This window comes from Oncorhynchus gorbuscha, linkage group LG26, assembly GCF_021184085.1.
Source record: "Oncorhynchus gorbuscha isolate QuinsamMale2020 ecotype Even-year linkage group LG26, OgorEven_v1.0, whole genome shotgun sequence".
Taxonomy (NCBI): Eukaryota; Metazoa; Chordata; class Actinopteri; order Salmoniformes; family Salmonidae; genus Oncorhynchus; species Oncorhynchus gorbuscha.
This window is the reverse complement of record NC_060198.1, coordinates 42,465,408-42,484,356: the sequence shown is the minus strand read 5'-3', so window position 1 is coordinate 42,484,356 and position 18,949 is coordinate 42,465,408. Positions and strand designations below refer to the sequence as shown.

The 18,949-nt window shown below is 42.4% G+C and overlaps 1 protein-coding gene across 3 annotated transcripts in view; it reads right to left on the bottom strand.

Moving 5' to 3' along the window:
• Window positions 1-240: 240 nt before the first annotated feature.
• The window catches only part of LOC124015855 (acid-sensing ion channel 2-like), a 602,527-nt gene continuing 583,818 nt past the window's right edge, over window positions 241-18,949 (bottom strand). For all 3 annotated transcript variants that reach the window (XM_046331329.1, XM_046331328.1, XM_046331327.1), the window contains 7 exons: window positions 18,742-18,892; window positions 17,487-17,543; window positions 6,875-7,028; window positions 6,140-6,231; window positions 4,917-4,996; window positions 3,901-3,969; window positions 241-3,205 (listed from right to left, as the gene is read on the bottom strand). In XM_046331329.1, the coding sequence (XP_046187285.1) occupies window positions 3,104-3,205; window positions 3,901-3,969; window positions 4,917-4,996; window positions 6,140-6,231; window positions 6,875-7,028; window positions 17,487-17,543; window positions 18,742-18,892 (705 nt within the window). In that variant the 3' untranslated portion in view covers window positions 241-3,103. The remainder of the gene's footprint in view (window positions 3,206-3,900; window positions 3,970-4,916; window positions 4,997-6,139; window positions 6,232-6,874; window positions 7,029-17,486; window positions 17,544-18,741; window positions 18,893-18,949) is intronic.

Sequence of the window (18,949 nt, the reverse complement as noted above, 5' to 3'; positions counted from 1 at the left end):
AGTGCACATTAAGTCTGTGTAGTAGAGATGTCAGAGTGAAATAGGATCTCCCCTTTACATTTCTATCACCACAACACACTGTAGGCGCTGATGCCTTTTCCCAAGCTCCCACCCCTCCCCACAAACCACAAGCACTGTATGACAGAGTATTACGCTTGTGGTCTGCACGATGGATCCTCTTACAAAGCTATGAAGAAATGAGTGATACGTCTACACAAGAAGGCAAACACGACAGGACCCTGCAGCAAAAACTTTTTTTTAATCGTTTCACATTAAAAACACATACTGTACGCTGCATCACAAAATGAAAAAGCAGTCCTGCAATAACAATAGAAACCAAAAGAGAAGAAAAAACCAGTGTCATTTTCACTGAGACTCAGTATGTGTCCCATAGTAGTTCACCTCTCTCCATGGACAGATCTATACAGTAGGTGAGAAGCAGGGGAGGACTGGGACCAGAAATTGGCTTTTGCATTTGCAATATACCGGCCCATTTTTTTCCTTGAGGTCCTCACACCGGTCCATATTTTTCCTCAAGGTGAGATTTTGATAATTTAGCAAAATACTTTTTTTTCCGTTAGACAGGCCCACTAGGCTAAAAATGAACCAGCCCATCTGGCATTTTGGGCAAATGCCAGATGGCAAGTCCGCCCCTGGAGATGGCTGAGGTCACTGCTAAAGGAGACATGATAAGCCATACATGAGAGATTAGATTACACACAGCAGGTCAACAACAGACAGGAAATCATAGTTCACAAAGCACTTGGAGTTCATTCCCACCTGTACTGTACATTATAACGATGACATAGTAGAAGTTTTGTCACACACACCAGATAGATGCAGTCAAATGTGTTGTTTTACAGGGTCAGTCATAGCAGTACGACGCCCCCGGAGCAAATTAGGTTTAGCTGCCTGACTCAAGGGCACATCGGCAGATTCTTCACCCTGTCGGCATGGGTATTCAAACCAGCGACCTTTCGGTTAATGGCCCAACACGCTAACTGCTAGGCTACCTGTCTGGATAATCATGGCTAGTTGATATGCTACTCGAGATGGATGTACTCGTCATATCATAGTGATGCAATATGGCCCTTTTCAGTGTGATGGCACTAGGTGGGAGGGGTGTTAAAGAAACATAAAGTGCAAACCAAATCCTTTTTGAGATGGACTCAGACCAGTCAGCGTTTCATGTCAGGGTTTTGGATAGTCCTTTGTCACTTTTTTTTGAGAACAGAAAAACACCTCCTGTGGTTTTCACACCACCCATATGGTTTGGTGAGTTTGATTTGAACTGGTTATTAAATGTGTTTGATTGGGGCTATCGTCTATTAAAAAAATATTGGGCTTAAAATCACCTCCAATTTGACAAAGATTGTGTCTTTCAGTCAGAGATGGACAATAGTCCCGGCAAACTCTGCAGGCTACCGTTTCTGCAAACGACAGGCTTTACATGTTGGGCTTGATTATTTGAATCCGTTGTGTTAGTATTATCCTGCTCTGTTAGCACATTTGTATTTGCTTCAAATCAAAATGTCAACCAGTCACAAATTGGTTCATGTAAGTCCTTCTTCAATAACATGTCCACTGTAGACAGGACAGAACACGGTCTCGTACCCGTTTTGGTTTTTCGTACTACAACACCAATATTAACACCATAATACAACACACCCTGTATCCTCAAATGAATCAGAAGATAATTTCCCCTCGTCTGAATCTACATCAGTGCAATTATTATCGTCCAAACATTATTTCCATTAATAGAACAGTGATTATCATGGAAATTCCATTTTCAATTCAATTCAATTTCTAGCTGGGATATCTCTATGTAAAGGCCAAGTCCATTATGTCAAACATGATGAGTTGGGAGTCCGTCAGTTCTCACCAGACAACACACCCACATCATGCAGCTGAAATGAAACTAAACCCCCTCAGCAGGTTCATTTATGAGCGACATTTGTACTCTTCTTGTATTCTGCCAGGTAAACAATGTCATACTCCACCTCTCTGGTTTTGACTCAGCCTCAGTCATCAATGAGTGCTTTTACCCCACTGAGGCGCTGCCGCCAAGAGGCAAGCGTTTAATCATTTACATGAGTTTACACATAGGAATATGGCACCTGTTTAATATGCTGTTAAGAAGCAGCTCAGTACCTTGCCTTCCCTCGGGGTACTCACCTTGTGGTACATTGATAGGAGTGGAATCAATAGAACGGATGCATTAAACAACAAAATAAATAACCGAATGCAAAACAGTCATTTTGGAATTGATTCTTTAGAATGCTCATGTTTTCCCAATATGAATGCAAATACAGTCCCAACAGCCATTCCCGTAGATATACAACTTGCCGCCTAAGAAAACAGTGCATCAACAAAATGGAAAACTGCCTTAGATGGATGTGTCATATGAAATATGTTATAGTGAACCATGTTCAATCTATACATTCTATTTCTATTGCTGGCCTCATCCCATAGGCCACGGAGAGAGACAGAGAGAGAATGACAGAGAGAGAGAGAGAGACAAGGCAAATGTACAGTAAAGCAACACTGCAGTCCAGCGTCAGCCAATCAGCATCACCAAAGAGAGAAACTGTCTCTGAGAGGAAGCAGCGCATGCAACTTGGACAGTTCACAGCAACTGTTATGGTACAATGTCTGGCAGTATTGACCGATGGGTGACTAGTGAATACACATGTCTAGGACAGAGATGAGTCCCTTCCCGTTAGGTTTACAGTGCAGTCTGTCTGTCTGTGAACTGGAGAAGACCTATGAGTCAGGTAGATGAGCATGTGAGGGGGAGGGGAGGTGGCTGTCCTCCTCCAGCAGTACAGTAACAGTTCCAGTAACAGAGAGCACCAGTAAGTCCAGGTGACAGCTCCTTAATCCCCATTAGTGCTGCAGTGACAGTGTGGAGGGGAGGCCCAGTCCAGCCCAGTCTAGCCCAACCCAGCCACCCTTTCCTCTGACCAGCCACCCATCCTCCCCACCAAAGTCACTATCATTCTGTCCTGGTAGTCTGTGGAAGAGGCTGTTGCTCACTGGCTCCCCGTGTGGTGGTGGCTCACATTGGCCTTGCCTGGTGTGTGTGTGGAGCTGGGCTGGGGGCTCAGCAGGCGATCTCCTCCAGCGTGCCCAGGGTGGTCTGTAGGGGGACGCTCACCGTGTGGCTGATGGCCTCCGAGTGGTTCCCCACCGGGTCACAGGAACTCTGAGGTAGGGTGACACACACATATGCGTGTAGTACACTTGTACACATGCACACGTCTACACTGCACCCCACTGCTGGCTTGCCACTGAAGCTAAGCAGGGTTTGTCATGGATGGGAGACCAGATGCTGCTGGAAGTGGTGTTGGAGGGCCAATAGGAGGAACTCTTTCCTCTGGCCTGAAAAAAAGATCCCAATGTCCCAGGGCAGTGATTGGGGACATTACCCTGTGCAGAGTGCCATCTTTAAGATGCAATGTTAAAAGGGTGTCCTGACTCTCCGTGGTCACTAACAATCTTATGGCACTTATCGTAAGAGTAGCGGTGTTAACCCTGGTGTCCTGGCTACATACCCAAACTTGCCCTCATGGACACCTAATCATCCAATTGGCTGATCCATCCTTGTCCCCCTTAACTATTCCCCAGGTCGTTGCTGTATGTGAGAATGTGTTCTCATTCAACTTACCTGGTTAATTAATATAAAAAATACACTGAGTGACATTTTGACACGATTCAGTTGGAGAGATGTCATCTCCTTTCTTGTCAATAACTGAGAATTACATTGGGATAGCTGTCTGGCACAGAATAACATAAATCATATTGAGGTTTGGCTGGATGCTAAGCCATAAATACAATATAAAACATTTTCCAAACAGTGTGACAGTCCAGTTTGTCATCTGATTAGCCTCATGACCTTACCACGTCCTCTCCGTGGCTCTCCTCCTCGTCGTCTCGGCTCAGTAGGTCCAGCAACTTGTCCTTCACCACCTGACAACATGAATATGTAACACACATTATCAGGGTCATCAGGACATACACAGTATCACAAAAGGATTAATGAAATGTGTTTTTTACATACTGTGTCAACTTATGACCAATTTAGTTTAAGGTGAATTTGAACTGTTATAATTGGAACCATAAATAATACAGTAGGTGTGGACTTTACTATGAAATGTTTACGAGCTCTTCCCAACGATGCAGAGTTAAAAAAGAATCATCAAAAGAAAACTAGTAATATAAGATGAATAAAATACACAAGAATGGAGCTATGTACATGGAGAACCAGAACCGGATCACTGTGCAGGGGTACCAGGTATTTGAGGTAGATAGGTACATGAAGGCATGGTAAAGTGACTAGGCATCAGCATATGTAATAATATCTTGACTCAAGGCCAAACATCACCGTGACTGTTATTTTAGTGGCGGTCTTTAAAACCACAGCCAGAGCAGCAGCACTCTCTGTCTGACAAAACACCCCACACAGGCTCCCCATTAAAACATGAGAAAGCTATGGGGAAAAAATGACTTTTCATGTGTACTTCTAAAGCCCAGAGGGCACAGAATGACTGGTTTGTCCTTGGCAGAGCTCTAAGAAGACCAAAGCAGTAGGAGAGAGAGACCAACGGCTGAGCTGACTTAATGAAGAGACTGATCACGCACCTCAATCACTCAGCCCAGACAGATATATGGCAAGGCTCTTTCGTCTCAACAATTTAAATGTGAATGTGAATATGTGTGTGTGTGATTGGCCTTGAGTCTGTGGAGAAATGTGTGTGTAACCTATTAGATGGGTGTCTCTGATATGAATTGTTATTCATTTTCTAGTTCTTATTTCTTCCGCCAAACGTAACTGTCTGTGAGAGTGTTTGATAATGTGTTTGTGAGAATGTGTGTGTCTTTGGAAGTTTCTACATGGTGTGTGTTCTATGTCTGACCTCATAGGCGTAGTCAAATAGCTCCAGGATGGTAAGGATACTGGCCCCGATGAACAGACCCATCTGACCACCTATGTCGCCTGGAATATCAACAATACACAGTTAGAGAGAGGAGAGAGAGAGCGTGTGCGCGAGAGAGAGCTAGCAAGCACTAGAAACCCAAGAGCTGAACCCTGAAAAGAATCTCCTATGCCAGCTATTGAAAACACTAAACAACTATATTATCCAATCACACAGGGAAATCAATCACATTGTTACAGAAATGAAAACCTCCTATTTGACAAATTGGGAAAATGAAACAAAAATACTGAATAAACTAAATTGCTATTTGGCCCTCAAAACAGAATACAAAAATGCAGAATATCTCTACTCTGTCAGAGATACAAAAGAGAGACAGATCCTGACCAAATACAGGCTCAGGGAACACCAACTGGCTATAGAAAAAGGGAGACACAAAAAGACATGGCTACCCAAAGAAGAGCGTCTATGTGGTCACTGCATTACAGTGGAGGTAGAGACAGAGATGCACTTTTTCCTGAGAAATACTCCCGAATAAGATAATCTTTTCCAGAAAATATCTCAATCAATTCCCAACTTCTGTGCATTTACTAATGACATTATTCTGGGGGAGGGAGAAACCGCAAATATTACTGACAGATACAGTATATGATTGCCATAGCCTGACTTCCCATAACCCTGAACCCTGAAGTATTTACATTGAATATAACTGACAGTAATATATACACTATATAGTAATATATAGTGTATAACCATCAGACATGTTGTTCTTTATTTATTAGCCATTCTTTCTTTTTCTTTTTATAATTTTGTTTTTTATTTAATTAAATGTAACTTAATTGGAATTTTAGAGAGAGAGAGGAGATGGAGAGAGAGAGGAGATGGAGAGCGAGAGCCAGGGCGACAGCCAGAGCGACAGCCAGGGCGACAGCCAGAGCGAGAGCCAGGGCAACAGCCAGAGCGAGAGCCAGCGCGAGAGCCAGAGCGAGAGCCAGGGCAACAGCCAGAGCGAGAGCCAGCGCGAGAGCCAGAGCGATAGCCAGCGCCAGAGCCAGAGCGAGAGCCAGAGCGAGAGCCAGCGCGAGAGCCAGAGCGAGAGCCAGCGCGAGAGCCAGAGCGACAGCCAGCGCGAGAGCCAGAGCGAGAGCCAGAGCGCGAGAGAGGGGAAGAAGATAGGTAGATAATAGCTAGAGAGTTGACTATACCCAGTAAGCCTGCCACTTCGTAGGCTTTCTTCTGCTCAATGGTTTCATAGTTCAAGGCCTCAAAGAACACATCCAGGACTAGGATGTTATCCCTGAAAGAGAGACATCGATAAGATCAGATAACACTTCAATCGTGTTAAAGAGAAGACACCACATTTACCTTGATATTGTCATCCTATTTAACTATTAATCAATGAACTGGTAAGTCATCAGTCATTCTTCAGGTCATCAGTCTAAACACATCCGTTTTTAAAAATTGTATTTATTGAAAGTTTTATTTACTATCAGTCTTTTCAAAGTGTGTTAATCTTTCTGTCAATGGGGAAATGGGGACATACAGGGTATACTGTACCTGCTATATCAATAGTTTTATTATCAATTTCCATAAGTAATGGTACTTATTCTTCCACACTGAACCACATGTCCCATACAATGTCATTAGTAGAGTAGCATCTCAACTGATGACTGCATCCACTGGAGAATGCCTATTGTTATTATCATCAAAATCCCATTATATGTTAACATGACGGATCTCTTCAATAGCAGGCTTCCAGTTCTCTTTCCCATGAGTCTGAGCGTCACAGACATCTCAGTGTAATATCTTCACTTTCCACCCACACCCTCCTTGCTATTACTACATATAATATATGTGATACTGTAGGCTGATGTAGATTACATTTTTGCTTCTAATGCATTCATCTGTTCCTCTGGAGCCTCCTATAGGCAGGGACTTACGTGATGTATTTCTCAGAGCGGTTGAACTTCTTTTCCAGGTAGCGTGCTGAGGTCTTACTGGGGATCTTGACCATGGACAGCTCCTTGTTGTAGCGTGTCATGTTGCATGGTGTCCTACAGATGCAGTTACTACTCTCCAGCATTGACAACTTGGCTACAGTAGAGAAGACAGGGAGGATGAATGAATGGATGGAAGAGGGGTAATGGGTGAGGATGGGGAGAGAGAGGAGAGGGAGAGTTGACCTTAGTTTGCGGGCAACTGAGGGTACACACACAAACACACACCCATCTCAACAGCATTCCTTACTGTATATACTTCAGAATGGCCGTATGTCTTGATGCACTTAGCAGAAATGTCAGAGTCTAACAGCATGCATGGGACAGTGTACTAAAGACATAATGATGGGAGAAAATAAATGTTGATCCTTCTGCCTCCAGGATGATCTATTTGTACATACTGAAGGGTGGTTAGTCTAATTGCTACTGATATTTTTTTAATGGGGTAGATTTGAAATTGCAGATAGATTGCAGCTTCCATCAATATAATTGTATTTATAATTTCCAATCCCCCATATATATTTTTTGTAAATGTGTACAGTACCAGTCAAAAGTTTGGACACAAACATTGTAGGATAATAGTGAAGACAGCAAAACAATGAAATAACACACATGGAATCATGTATAAACCAAAAAAGTGTTAAACAAATGAAAATATGATGTTATATATTAGATTCTTCAAAGCAGCCACCCTTTGCCTTGATGACAGCTTTGCACACTCTTGGCATTCTCTCAACCACCTTCACCTGGATTGCTTTTCCATTTGTGCTTAGTGGGACTATCATTTGTTTTCAACAGGACAATGGCTCCAAACACACCTCCAGGCTGTGTAAGGGCAATGTGACACTTATGGTGTGTTTGGGGTCATTGTCCTGTTGAAAACAAATGACAGTGCACAATCACCCGACCTCAACCCAATTGAAATGGTTTGGGGGTGACTTGGACCGCAGAGTGAAGGAAAAACTTCCAACAAGTGCTCAGCATATGTGGGAACTCCTTCAAGACTGTTGGAAAAGCATTCCTCATGAAGCTGGTTGAGAGAATGCCAAGAGTGTGCAAAGCTGTCATCAAGGCAAAGGGTGGCTACTTTGAAGAATCTCAAATATAAAATACATTTAGATTTGTTTAACACTTTTTTGGTTACTTCATGATTCCATATGTGTTATTTCATAGTTTGATGTCTTCACTATTATTCTATAATGTAGAAAATATTAACAATAAAGAAAACACTTGATTGAGTAGGTGTGACCAAACTTTTAACTGGTACTGTATATACACATAAATACATACATATACCTTTAAAAATATATTTCCTTTATTATTTTCCGCTAACCCCACCACCCCTCCCCTAATTGGAGTAAACTAATGAACAACAACACTTAGGCTTTTACTACCGGCTTATACACACTATAGACCTTTTACGGACACAATCTATTTTACAATAGTTATATTAGGTTTGTTTTTAGTCCTGTCCTTCTTCTACCCTCACTCTCTTCAAAGGAAGCACAGCCGAGAGCTGCCCAGTGACACGAGCCTACCAGACGAGCTAAACTACTTCTATGCTTGCTTTGAGGCAAATGACACTGAAACATGCATGAGAGCACCAGCTGTTCTGGAAGACTGTGTGATCACATTTTTCGCAGCCAATGTGAGTAAGACCTTTAAAAAAGTCAACATTCACAAGGCTGCAGGGCCAGATGGATTACCAGAACGTGTATTGCAAGCGTGCGCTGACCAACTGGCAAGAGTCTTCACTGACATTTTGAACCTCTCCCTGACCGAGTCTGTAATACCAACATGCTTCAAGCAGACCACCATAGTCCCTGTGCCCAAGAACACTAAGGTAACCTGCTTCAATGACTACCAACCCGTAGCACTCACGTCTGTAGCCATGAAGTGCTTTGAAAGGCTGTCATGGCTTACATCAACACCATTATCCCAGAAACCTTAGACCCACTCCAACTTGTATACTGCCCTAACAGATCCACAGATGAAGCAATCTCTATTGCACTCCAAACTGCCTGTTCCCACCTGGACAAAAGGAACACCTATGTGAGAATGCTATTCACTGACTACAGCTCAGGGTTCAACACCATAGTGCCCTCAAAGATCATCACTAAGCTAAGGACCCTGGGACTAAACATCTCCCTCTGCAACTGGATCCTGGACTTCCTGACGGGCTTCCCCCAGGTGGTAAGGGTAGATAACAACACATCCGCCACGCTGATCCTCAACACAGGGGCCCCTCAGGTTTGTGTGCTCAGCCCTCTCCTGTACTCCCTGTTCACTCATGACTGCACGGTGAGGCACGACTCCAACACCATCATTAAGTTTGCAGATGACACAACAGTTGTAGGCCTGATCACCGACAATGATGAGACAGCTTATAGGGAGGAGGTCAGTGACCTGGCCGTGTGGGGCCAGGACAACAACATCTCCCTCAACGTGATCAAGACAAAGGAGTTAATTGTGGACTACAGGAAAAAGAGGACCAAGCACGCCACCATTCTCACTGACGGGGCTGTAGTGGAGCAGGTTGAAAGCTTCAAGTTCCTTGGTATCCACATCACCAACAAACTAACATGGTCCAAGCACACCAAGACAACCTCTGGAGATTAAAAAGATTTGGCATGGGTCCTCAGATCCTTAAAAGGTTCTACAGCTGCACCATCGAGAGCATCTTTACTGGTTGCATCACTGCCTGGTATGGCAACTGCCCGGCTTCCGACCGCAAGGCACTACAGCGGGTAGAGCGTAGGGTCCAGCCATCCAGGAACTCTATACCAGGCGGTGTCAGAAGAAGACTCCTGCCACCCTAGTCATAGACTGTTCTCTCTGCTACCGCAAGCGGTACAGGAGCACCAAGTCTAGGTCCAAGAGGCTTCTAAAACAGCTTCTACCCACAAGCCATAAGACTCCTGAACATCTACTCAAATGGCTACCCAGACTATTTACACCGTTTCTACTCTATGTTGTTATCATATATGCAAAGTCACTTTAATAACTCTACCTACATGTACATATGACCTCGACTAACTGGTGCCTCCGCACATTGACTCTGTACCTGTACGCCCTTGTATATATTCTCGCTATTGTTATTTTACTGCTGCTCTTTAATTACTTGTTACTTTTATTTCTTACTCTTATTCATATTTTTTATTTAAAAACATACATTTTTAATAGTTTTTATATATCTAAAAAAATAAAAAATAATGAACTGCATTGTTAGTTGTGGCTCGTAAGTAAGCATTTCACTGTTGTTGTATTCAGCGCAAGTGACTAATACAAATAGATTTGATCTATTTCTAATGCTCATCCAGTTTGATTTCTATTTGCCATATATTTTTAACTGTGCTGTTTCACAAAAGTTCTGAACCTATATACATTTTACAGACACAGGATATTTGACATTTGTTATCTTGTTGTTCAGCTCCATTAAATCCCTTCCATCTATCTCTTCACAACATCTATATTGGATTTCCATTTGCCATATATTTTTTCAACGGTGCTGTGATGCTTCACAAAAGCTCTGAACCTTTCTAATCTCATAGTTTCTACCCATTGTAAATGATCTACTAGCCTCAACAACTGCGGACACTGTAAATGCCCTCACGAAATACATTCCTATGTTTTATGAATTTTCCAGACATTTCTATCCATTCCTGGAAGTATAAAACTACTAGTCTAATCTATCTGGTCTTATCAATTTCCTCTGACAATAACCAGTGCCACTCACATTCTCAACCCATTCTAGCCTGCTGCTAGGTTCCCTTAATGCATAAAAATATCAAATCTGATCTCCCAACCCTAATCTCTCACTGTGACAATAGTATGGCAGTCTCCCCAGCTCGCCCTGGGCAGGGCGGAGTCTTCCTTGGATTACTAATAGCCTTCAGGGCCAAGTGGTCACGTAATTGCAACAGGAAATTCAATATGACACCTCAGACGCTTTTCATTCTCATTCAAATAAGGGGTTATTGGATCCGGGTAGCAGTGTGCATTCATAACCCTGATTTACACACTCCCTCCCTCTTTCTATTTCTCTCTCTCCCCACATCACAATCTTACTTTCTTTCCTCTTCTTCCCTCTTTCTCTCTATTTCCTTTGCTCTCTTTTCCTTCGCTCTCTCTCCCTCTATCTGTCTTTCTCTCACTATTTCTCTCTCTCTATCCACCGTCTCATCTCTGTCAAAAACAATTATTCTAACCAAATCATCTGCTTTATTTAATATTTCCAAGCTTATTAAGAAACAGTGTTTTTAATGACTTAACACTCTCCATTAAGCTGTCTTTGGCTGTGAACAGAATGTTATATTTAAGCTAGCAGTTGTTCAACCCGGAGACGAGCTAATCCTTTTTATTGTGAGATGAGAGGATCTTCTGTCATTCATCCTGCATTGAGACCACATTTCTAAAACGATTATGCTAGTAATGTGATTGTATGATCACGTTACTGTGGGCAATGCTGTCCAAGTCGACATTTCACAGGACAACAAATGTCTGTGTTTTCCTCAGTGTGTATAATTAGGCACAGAGAAGATTTCTGTGTTCCTCTGTAATCTAGTCACAGGACCCTCCAGTGAGAATAGATGCAGCTGCCTTCCATTAAAACAGCAGCCACACTGTTTCTGTCTCCCAAACTTCCTGATTGACACATTGGTTTAAAAAAAAGCACAACTTCAAACTTTACTAAGTGAAAACGGTGCGGTGGGTATATCAAATTGGTTCACAGTCTAACTAGGAACTGATTTGCATAGAATTATTGGGTCTGTGTGTTTGGATGGAATAAGCACAGTCATTTCAAATAAAACCAATTCAGGAGGAGCGAGAGGGAGGGAGCGAGAGGGAGCTGGCCAGGCTGGACCAAGCACAAGAGGGTACTCTAGCTCTAACTCTCCACAGTCCCAGTATAGCATACCTTGGCTTCATTTCCTCTTTATTTGAGACACATTGCCTAATTACAATGGACGAGCCAGGGCCAAAGCGTAATAATTGCCAGTGTTTGTGTGTGTTTGTTGCTCGGTAGGTAACAGAATGAGAGAACGCCTCCCCTTAATGATATCAGCAGGGGAATTATACACCCCTACTACACAAAACACGTAAACACTTTTCAATAAAGTTCATTTAGAGGAATAAACAAGGTCCTGTCTCATCTGATTTTCATTTATCCCTTCAGTAAAGTATGAGTCTGTGGTAAAAGTAAAGGTATAAATTAATATATAAAAACAGCCTAATAAAAAATGAGACGAAGGAGAAAGTGAGAATAAAAAGTCAATATCCCAGCTTTACAGAAAATAACAGTTCAATATAGATGGGCTTAGGCACAAAATGAGATCCTACTGTATGTGAATTATCCTACTGTATGTGAATGATCCTACTGTATGTGAATGCATACAGCTCCCCCTCCTCTCAACACACACAGATAAACACAGATTCCTTATTTGTAATATATACAGTACAGTATGAAAGTAAAATGAACCGAGGGAGGCTTCTAGACCTGGCTTTTCTAGAGGGGAAAAAAACAGCTGAGTAAATACTAATCCTAAATACCAGGGTCAACCAGCAAAACGACAGAACCTTCACTATGAATGATCAATAATACATGTGTAGCTAACTAATACAAAATGTGTCAAATCTTTTGGGAATTAATAAGACACTTGTGTTGACACAATGTACCTATGCCTTTCCTTCATGCTATCTTTATGTCCCCTAGCCCATGGAGAAACAGGAATGCTATGATGTCAAATCATTTCTGCCAAATCAAACCAAACTGCAACAGCAAGAGGATGAGTGAGAGAGAGGAGGAGGGAGGTGTTACACTCCCAGTAAGTATTCTATTAATACAAAGCACTGCAGCAACACATAATGTTTGACCACGAACACTACTCTTTTGTCCACTTGAGACCACGAGTTTCCTGGGGAAGTTGTGAAGCATTGGGGAAGCTGTGAAGTGCACTGTACAGCCTGTACTCTAGCCTGTTGTGTGATGTTAACTATTGTCTGATTCTGTTCATAAGTCTGTTATTAAATATGTATGTTTACTGCTTTTCATTAAATCATGTATGGCTATTGTATTTGTTCATATGGGCAGAATATTGTATAGCAGGGTTCCCCAACTGGCGGCCCATGGGCCAAATTTGTCCCCCTAATTTTTTGATGCATTTTCATTGTTGACATCAAAGACAAAAAAAACAGGAAATCAGCTCCAAGAGATTTTAATTTTAGAAATATTTTCCAAAGTATTCCCATGATTAATAGTCGTATTCAAATGTAAGCAAGATTTGAAATGTTTTTGTCAAACATATTTGTTTGGGCTTCTTGCGGTCAATTTCTTGCAGTCAATTTGCAATCTACAAATGATTTTGTAATTATGTTCTGGCCCCCAAACCATCCGCTCAAGAAAAAAAATCAGCCTGCAGTTGAATCTAGTTGATTCCTGTTGTATTGTATTGTCACGCCCTGACCTTAGATATCTCTGTTTTCTTTATATTTTGTTTAGGTCAGGGCGTGTCTAGGGTGGGTACGCTAGTTTTTGTATTGTCTAGGTTTTTTTATATGTCTAGGGTTTTGGTAGGTCTAGGTGATTTGTATGTCTATGGTGTCCTTATATGGTTCCCAATCAGAGGCAGCTGTTTATCGATGTCTCTGATTGGGGATCATATTTAGGTAGCCATTTCCCTTTGGTGTTTGTGGGATCTTGTCTATGTTTAGTTGCCTGTCAGCACTAGTTTGTATAATGTCATGGTTCGTTTGTTGTTCATTCATCAAAAAGAGAATGTACGGATACCACGCTGCGTCTTGGTCTGATCCTTATGATGAATGTGACATGTATAGGCAATATTACCTACAGAAATTGGTTCAGTGTTCATATGGGTAGAATATTGTTTGTTCACGTGGTGTGAAGGGTACTGGCTGGTGGCGTTGGTTTAAAGTTATGGGGAATGTTTTCCTGGAAAACGTTAAGTCCCTTGATACCAATGGAGCAACGGTTCCCCGAAGAATTCAGGCTGTTCTGGAGGCAAATGTGGGTCCGTCCCGGTACTAGATGGGTATACCTAATAAACTGACCACTGAGTGGATATCAATTAATTAATATGGTTATATAAAGGCGGAAGGCTAAAAACAGCCTATACTATATCTAGACCTATATCTAGTTCCTACAATCTATTTTCATTCTAAATCATGTCTTTTTCTAGTTTTTACAACATCCACTAACACCAACTGTTTACTATAAAACATTTATTTATCAACAAAAAAGCTTAGCAAAATACAAAAAATGATGTGGCAAAAATAAGTAGGCCTAAAAATTGTTTTTTATATAACCCCAAAAATACTAGAGTAGGCTACATGACAAAAACAAACAAATCATCTAAGAGTGGGCTTAGTGTTCTGGTCTCATAAGGATTTTGGAGTCATTGAAAGGGTTGAACTTGAAGAAGTGTCCAAGTAGACGAGGTGCTAATTTCTCTCAGATGGATTTTGGAGTATTCACAACTGCTACTTGAAAGTGTAGGCAACGCTCTTCGGGTAAGACTCCATCAGTTGAGTCGTGGTGTTGGCTACTTCTCAACCAGCGACTTCAGATCGCTGCTTGTGGTAGCAGGGTCTTTGCCATGGCGGTGGAATGCCAGCAAGTTGCTGCTCCCTTCTCATTTCACCTCCTTGCTGCTGTCGTTGCATTGCCTCGATGAACTTACAAATGGTGTGGTGGGTAGCGCCAAGATTCAACCAAAAAGTTCAATGCCAGCTCTCCTCTCCATGGTTGGTCTTTGCCAAGTCTTGCAGGACAGCATCGTAGCAGCACCAAAATTCAGAAAATAAATAAAATAGGTAGAAGCATATTAGCAACAATTTTATTGGCCTTGAGCATGATGCCATCAATAGTAAGAAAAATAATAATACAGTTTATGTTAAACAAGCCATACATATGGGAAACATTGGCTTTTTTCCAATGAGTCCGACTTTCTCCCCAACCCATGTTGCCTGAAAGTATGTCAGGGGGTCCTCCAGTTGATGTTCTGGGCGCTGAAAGAACCAGGTATCCAGACACTGTAACCTCACCATTCAGGGTTATGCGACATCGGCATTTCAAAAGTGTAGTATTCGGTGCACTTCCAAAAGCACTTATTTGCTGTCTGTCGTTCCTGTCTGTAGGGGTAGCCTTCATGCAGCAGGATATTTTTTCCACGCACCCAGAGGATAAAATTGGGTTCCATTCTATCTTTCTCTGACCTCCTCTAAGAATGAGGAATGAGGAGGGTAGCGGTGCAAGATCTTTTTAAGCAGAATATTTGGATTATTATCATATGTACGACATGCAATTCGATTGCTGGACTATCGAAGCCATCCATCAACACATTTATTCAGATCCGGCAGTTCAAAGAGGATAGTTTCAAAGGTAATCAATTAGGCCTAGTTATTGTTCATTAGCAGCACACATTTGCATTCACGTGGCGTTGATGGATGGAGGATGGAGCGAGACATGATGTCCCAGATGTGCTCAATTGGATTCAGGTCTGGGGAACGGGCGGGCCAGTCCATATCATCAATGCCTTTCTCTTGCAGGAACTGCTGACACACGCCAGCCACATGAGGCCACACCAGCATATGGTCTCACAAGGGGTCTGAGGATCTCATCTCGGTACCTAATGGCAGTCAGGCTACCTCTGGCGAGCACATGGAGGGCTGTGCGGCCCCCCAAAGAAATGCCACCCCACACCATGACTGACCCACCGCCAAACCGGTCATGCTGGATGATGTTGCAGGCAGCAGAACGTTCTCCACGGCGTCTCCAGACTCTGTCACGTCTGTCACATGTGCTCAGTGTGAACCTGCTTTCATCTGTGAAGAGCACAGGGCGCCAGTGGCGAATTTGCCAATCTTGATGTTCTCTGGCAAATGCCAAACATCATGCACGGTGTTTGGCTGTAACCACAACCCCCACCTGTGGACGTCGGGCCCTCATACCACCCTCATGGAGTCTGTTTCTGACCTTTTGAGCAGACACATGCACATTTGTGGCCTGCTGGAGGTAATTTTGCGGGGCTCTGGCAGTGCTCCTCCTGCTCCACCTTGCACAAAGGCGGAGGTAGCGGTCCTGCTGGCTGGCCTCCTCCACGTCTTCTGATGTACTGGCCTGTGTCCTGGTAGCGCCTCCATGCTCTGGACACTACGCTGACATACACAGCAAACCTTCTTGCCACAGCTAGCATTGATGTGCCATCCTGGATGAGCTGCACTACCTGAGCCACTTGTGTGAGTTGTAGACTCCGTCTCATGCTACCACTAGAGTGAAAGCACCGCCAGCATTCCAAAGTGACCAAAACATCAGCCAGGAAGCATAGGAACTGAGAAGTGGTCTGTGGTCACCACCTGCAGAACCACTCCTTTATTGGGGGTGTCTTGCTAATTGTCTATAATTTCCACCTGTTGTCTATTCCATTTGCACAACAGCATGTGAAATGTATTGTCAATCAGTGTTGCTTCCTAAGTGGACAGTTTGATTTCACAGAAGTGTGATTGACTTGGAGTTACATTGTATTGTTTAAGTGTTCCCTTTATTTTTTTGAGCAGTGTATGTTTTTACTGGAGTGATGGCCACCATCTGATAGTCAGTCTGAGGGGAGGGAGGGAGCAGTGGTGAGGCTGCCTCTCATTCAACTCAACAATACCATCCCTCCGCTCTCCCTCCCTCAGCTGATGGAAAAACTCAATTCACACGGCATTATTTCTGCCTCATGCACCAATTCATGTTGTTTTTCCTATGACCAGAGAAAGTGAAGTATTCCCAGATATTAAAAAAGACACAAGCCGCTAATAATAACAAGGCAAGCGTATCGGAGCGCTTTGCTACGCTCATCTATTGCAGGTGCAGTGCTGGTTATAGCGTGAGTGGAAGTAGGGAGAATGTATATTTTATGGCTCATAAAAATGTTGAACAAAGTGTTGACAGTGCTGGATAGCATCTTAAACATGTAATGTACTTACTCATAATAACAGGCTTATAGGTGCACTTGATTTGCACTCTGGGCCTGCTGGGTAGGTGGAGTTCTACCTTCAGAATCATGAAATGATTAAAAATGGGGACACTTTGCCTTCCCGGAGCTAGGGGTGCTGAATCAACTGCATCTACCACCCACAGCGAGAAAGAAATAAAAAAATAGGAACGAAGGCTTTACTGTTGGGTTTTTTACAGAAATGTTTGGTGATCGACTAAGAATGCCTTGGAGGTCGACCAGGTGATCGCGATCAACCGGTTGGTGATCACTGCTATAGCCTAAATAAATGTATTTTAGGCCATATAAAGAACAGATATGACATGATTTAATGAAAAGCAGCAAACAGACACAACATTTTTTCACATTCTTTAATTAAAGACTCAGAAGCAGAAACAGGCAATAGGCGAAACATCTGGCGTCACAGTTTTCCTGCCAAATAGGCCTACAAAGAAACTTGACGATGTTGAATGCGCGAGGGGGTCTGTGCGCTGCGTAGTACCTTCGACAAAAAGACATGTCAGTGTGTGCGTTTGTGTGCGTTCATATTGTGGACTTACCAAGGGCAGGCTCTGCACAGTCTTTGTACTGTTCAGGGGTACAGAATGGAGAATCACCTAGAAGGACAGCAGGAGCACAGAAGGAAGAGGAGGAAAGTTCAGATTCTGCTTTTCTGATCGATATATTTATGAAATGTAGTACCTCTGAATGACTTATGAGTTTGAGAAAAACAAACTGTAAACAGCTCAGATTTCTGTGGAATATGGTTACAAAGCTATCAGTGATTTACTAAAGTTACCGGAATCTTCAGTAATTTGGGGTAATTAACAGAAAATCTATGGCAATCTATCGTAACTCATTTATAGCTGAATAACATAAATCTGTGCCCATATTGTCTATGAGTTTCTAGTAGCTAGACCATATGGGTCAAGAGAAAATAAGCATTACTTTCAATTAATTCTGCAACTCATCCAACTATTGACTTTTCTTCACTACTGCCACCAATTTGACACCAAAACATTGACAACAAATACATATTGACATAGTAAAATAAATTAAAGTGTGTAAAAATAATGATAAAAGATATTATGATGAAACTCTCCTATTAAACACCAATGCTATTCCCTAAATTGTTGGTTTATATTTATGATATTGTTTTACAGCTTTGTCATATTTATTTTGTTTTTGTTGATATTTTAAAATCATATTATTTAATGATGTCATATATTCTGCATGTGACACGACCACACAGAGGGCCATAGATAACACCTGGGATAATCTGGAGTCCCCAAAAGGGCCAATAGATTATTTATGATAGATTACACAAAATCCTTGAAAGACACCAAAATTCTCATAGTTTAATGGTCAACTGTGAACGTTTCCAGTAACATACCCTCCCTTTGCAACCCTACTGTGGAAGCAGTCAAGGAGACTCGCAACATGCAAAAATCTATCACACCTAAAGAGAGTGTGAGAGAGAGAAATAGAGCTTTGTGTGGAGCAAGGTGATAGACAAGCCTTGGAGCAGAAAGCTTTATAATACACCAACACAAATCTTGACCTTACACCTTACAGCTCTTTGACCTTTTCAAACCCACCACAGACTTTAGATGACTTTATCAACCACAACAACTACTGTAAGTCCTTTATCAAACTTTCCTCACCTTGTCTTAAAATAGTCCTTGATGAAAAAACATGGCCCATAGCCCAAACAATTGTTTTTGTTTTGCCCACGGCCCAGACAATGCTATATTACAGACTCTATCCACATGTTTTGTTTAGTGTGAAAAGGGGAAAGAAAGTGTGTGCTCTTACCGGGCATGTGCACCATCCTGCAGTTACAGTTTTCCACGATGTAGCGTGTCTCACAGTCGATCCTGCAAGCTGTCACACTATAGACCTGGAAGAAGCCAGAGTCTAGGGCCTTGGACTCACACTCTCCCCACGGAGGAGGCAGGTAGGTCAGCTACAACACAGGAGAGACACAGTGGGGGGATTCAGCAGAGAGACAGAGAGACAGAGA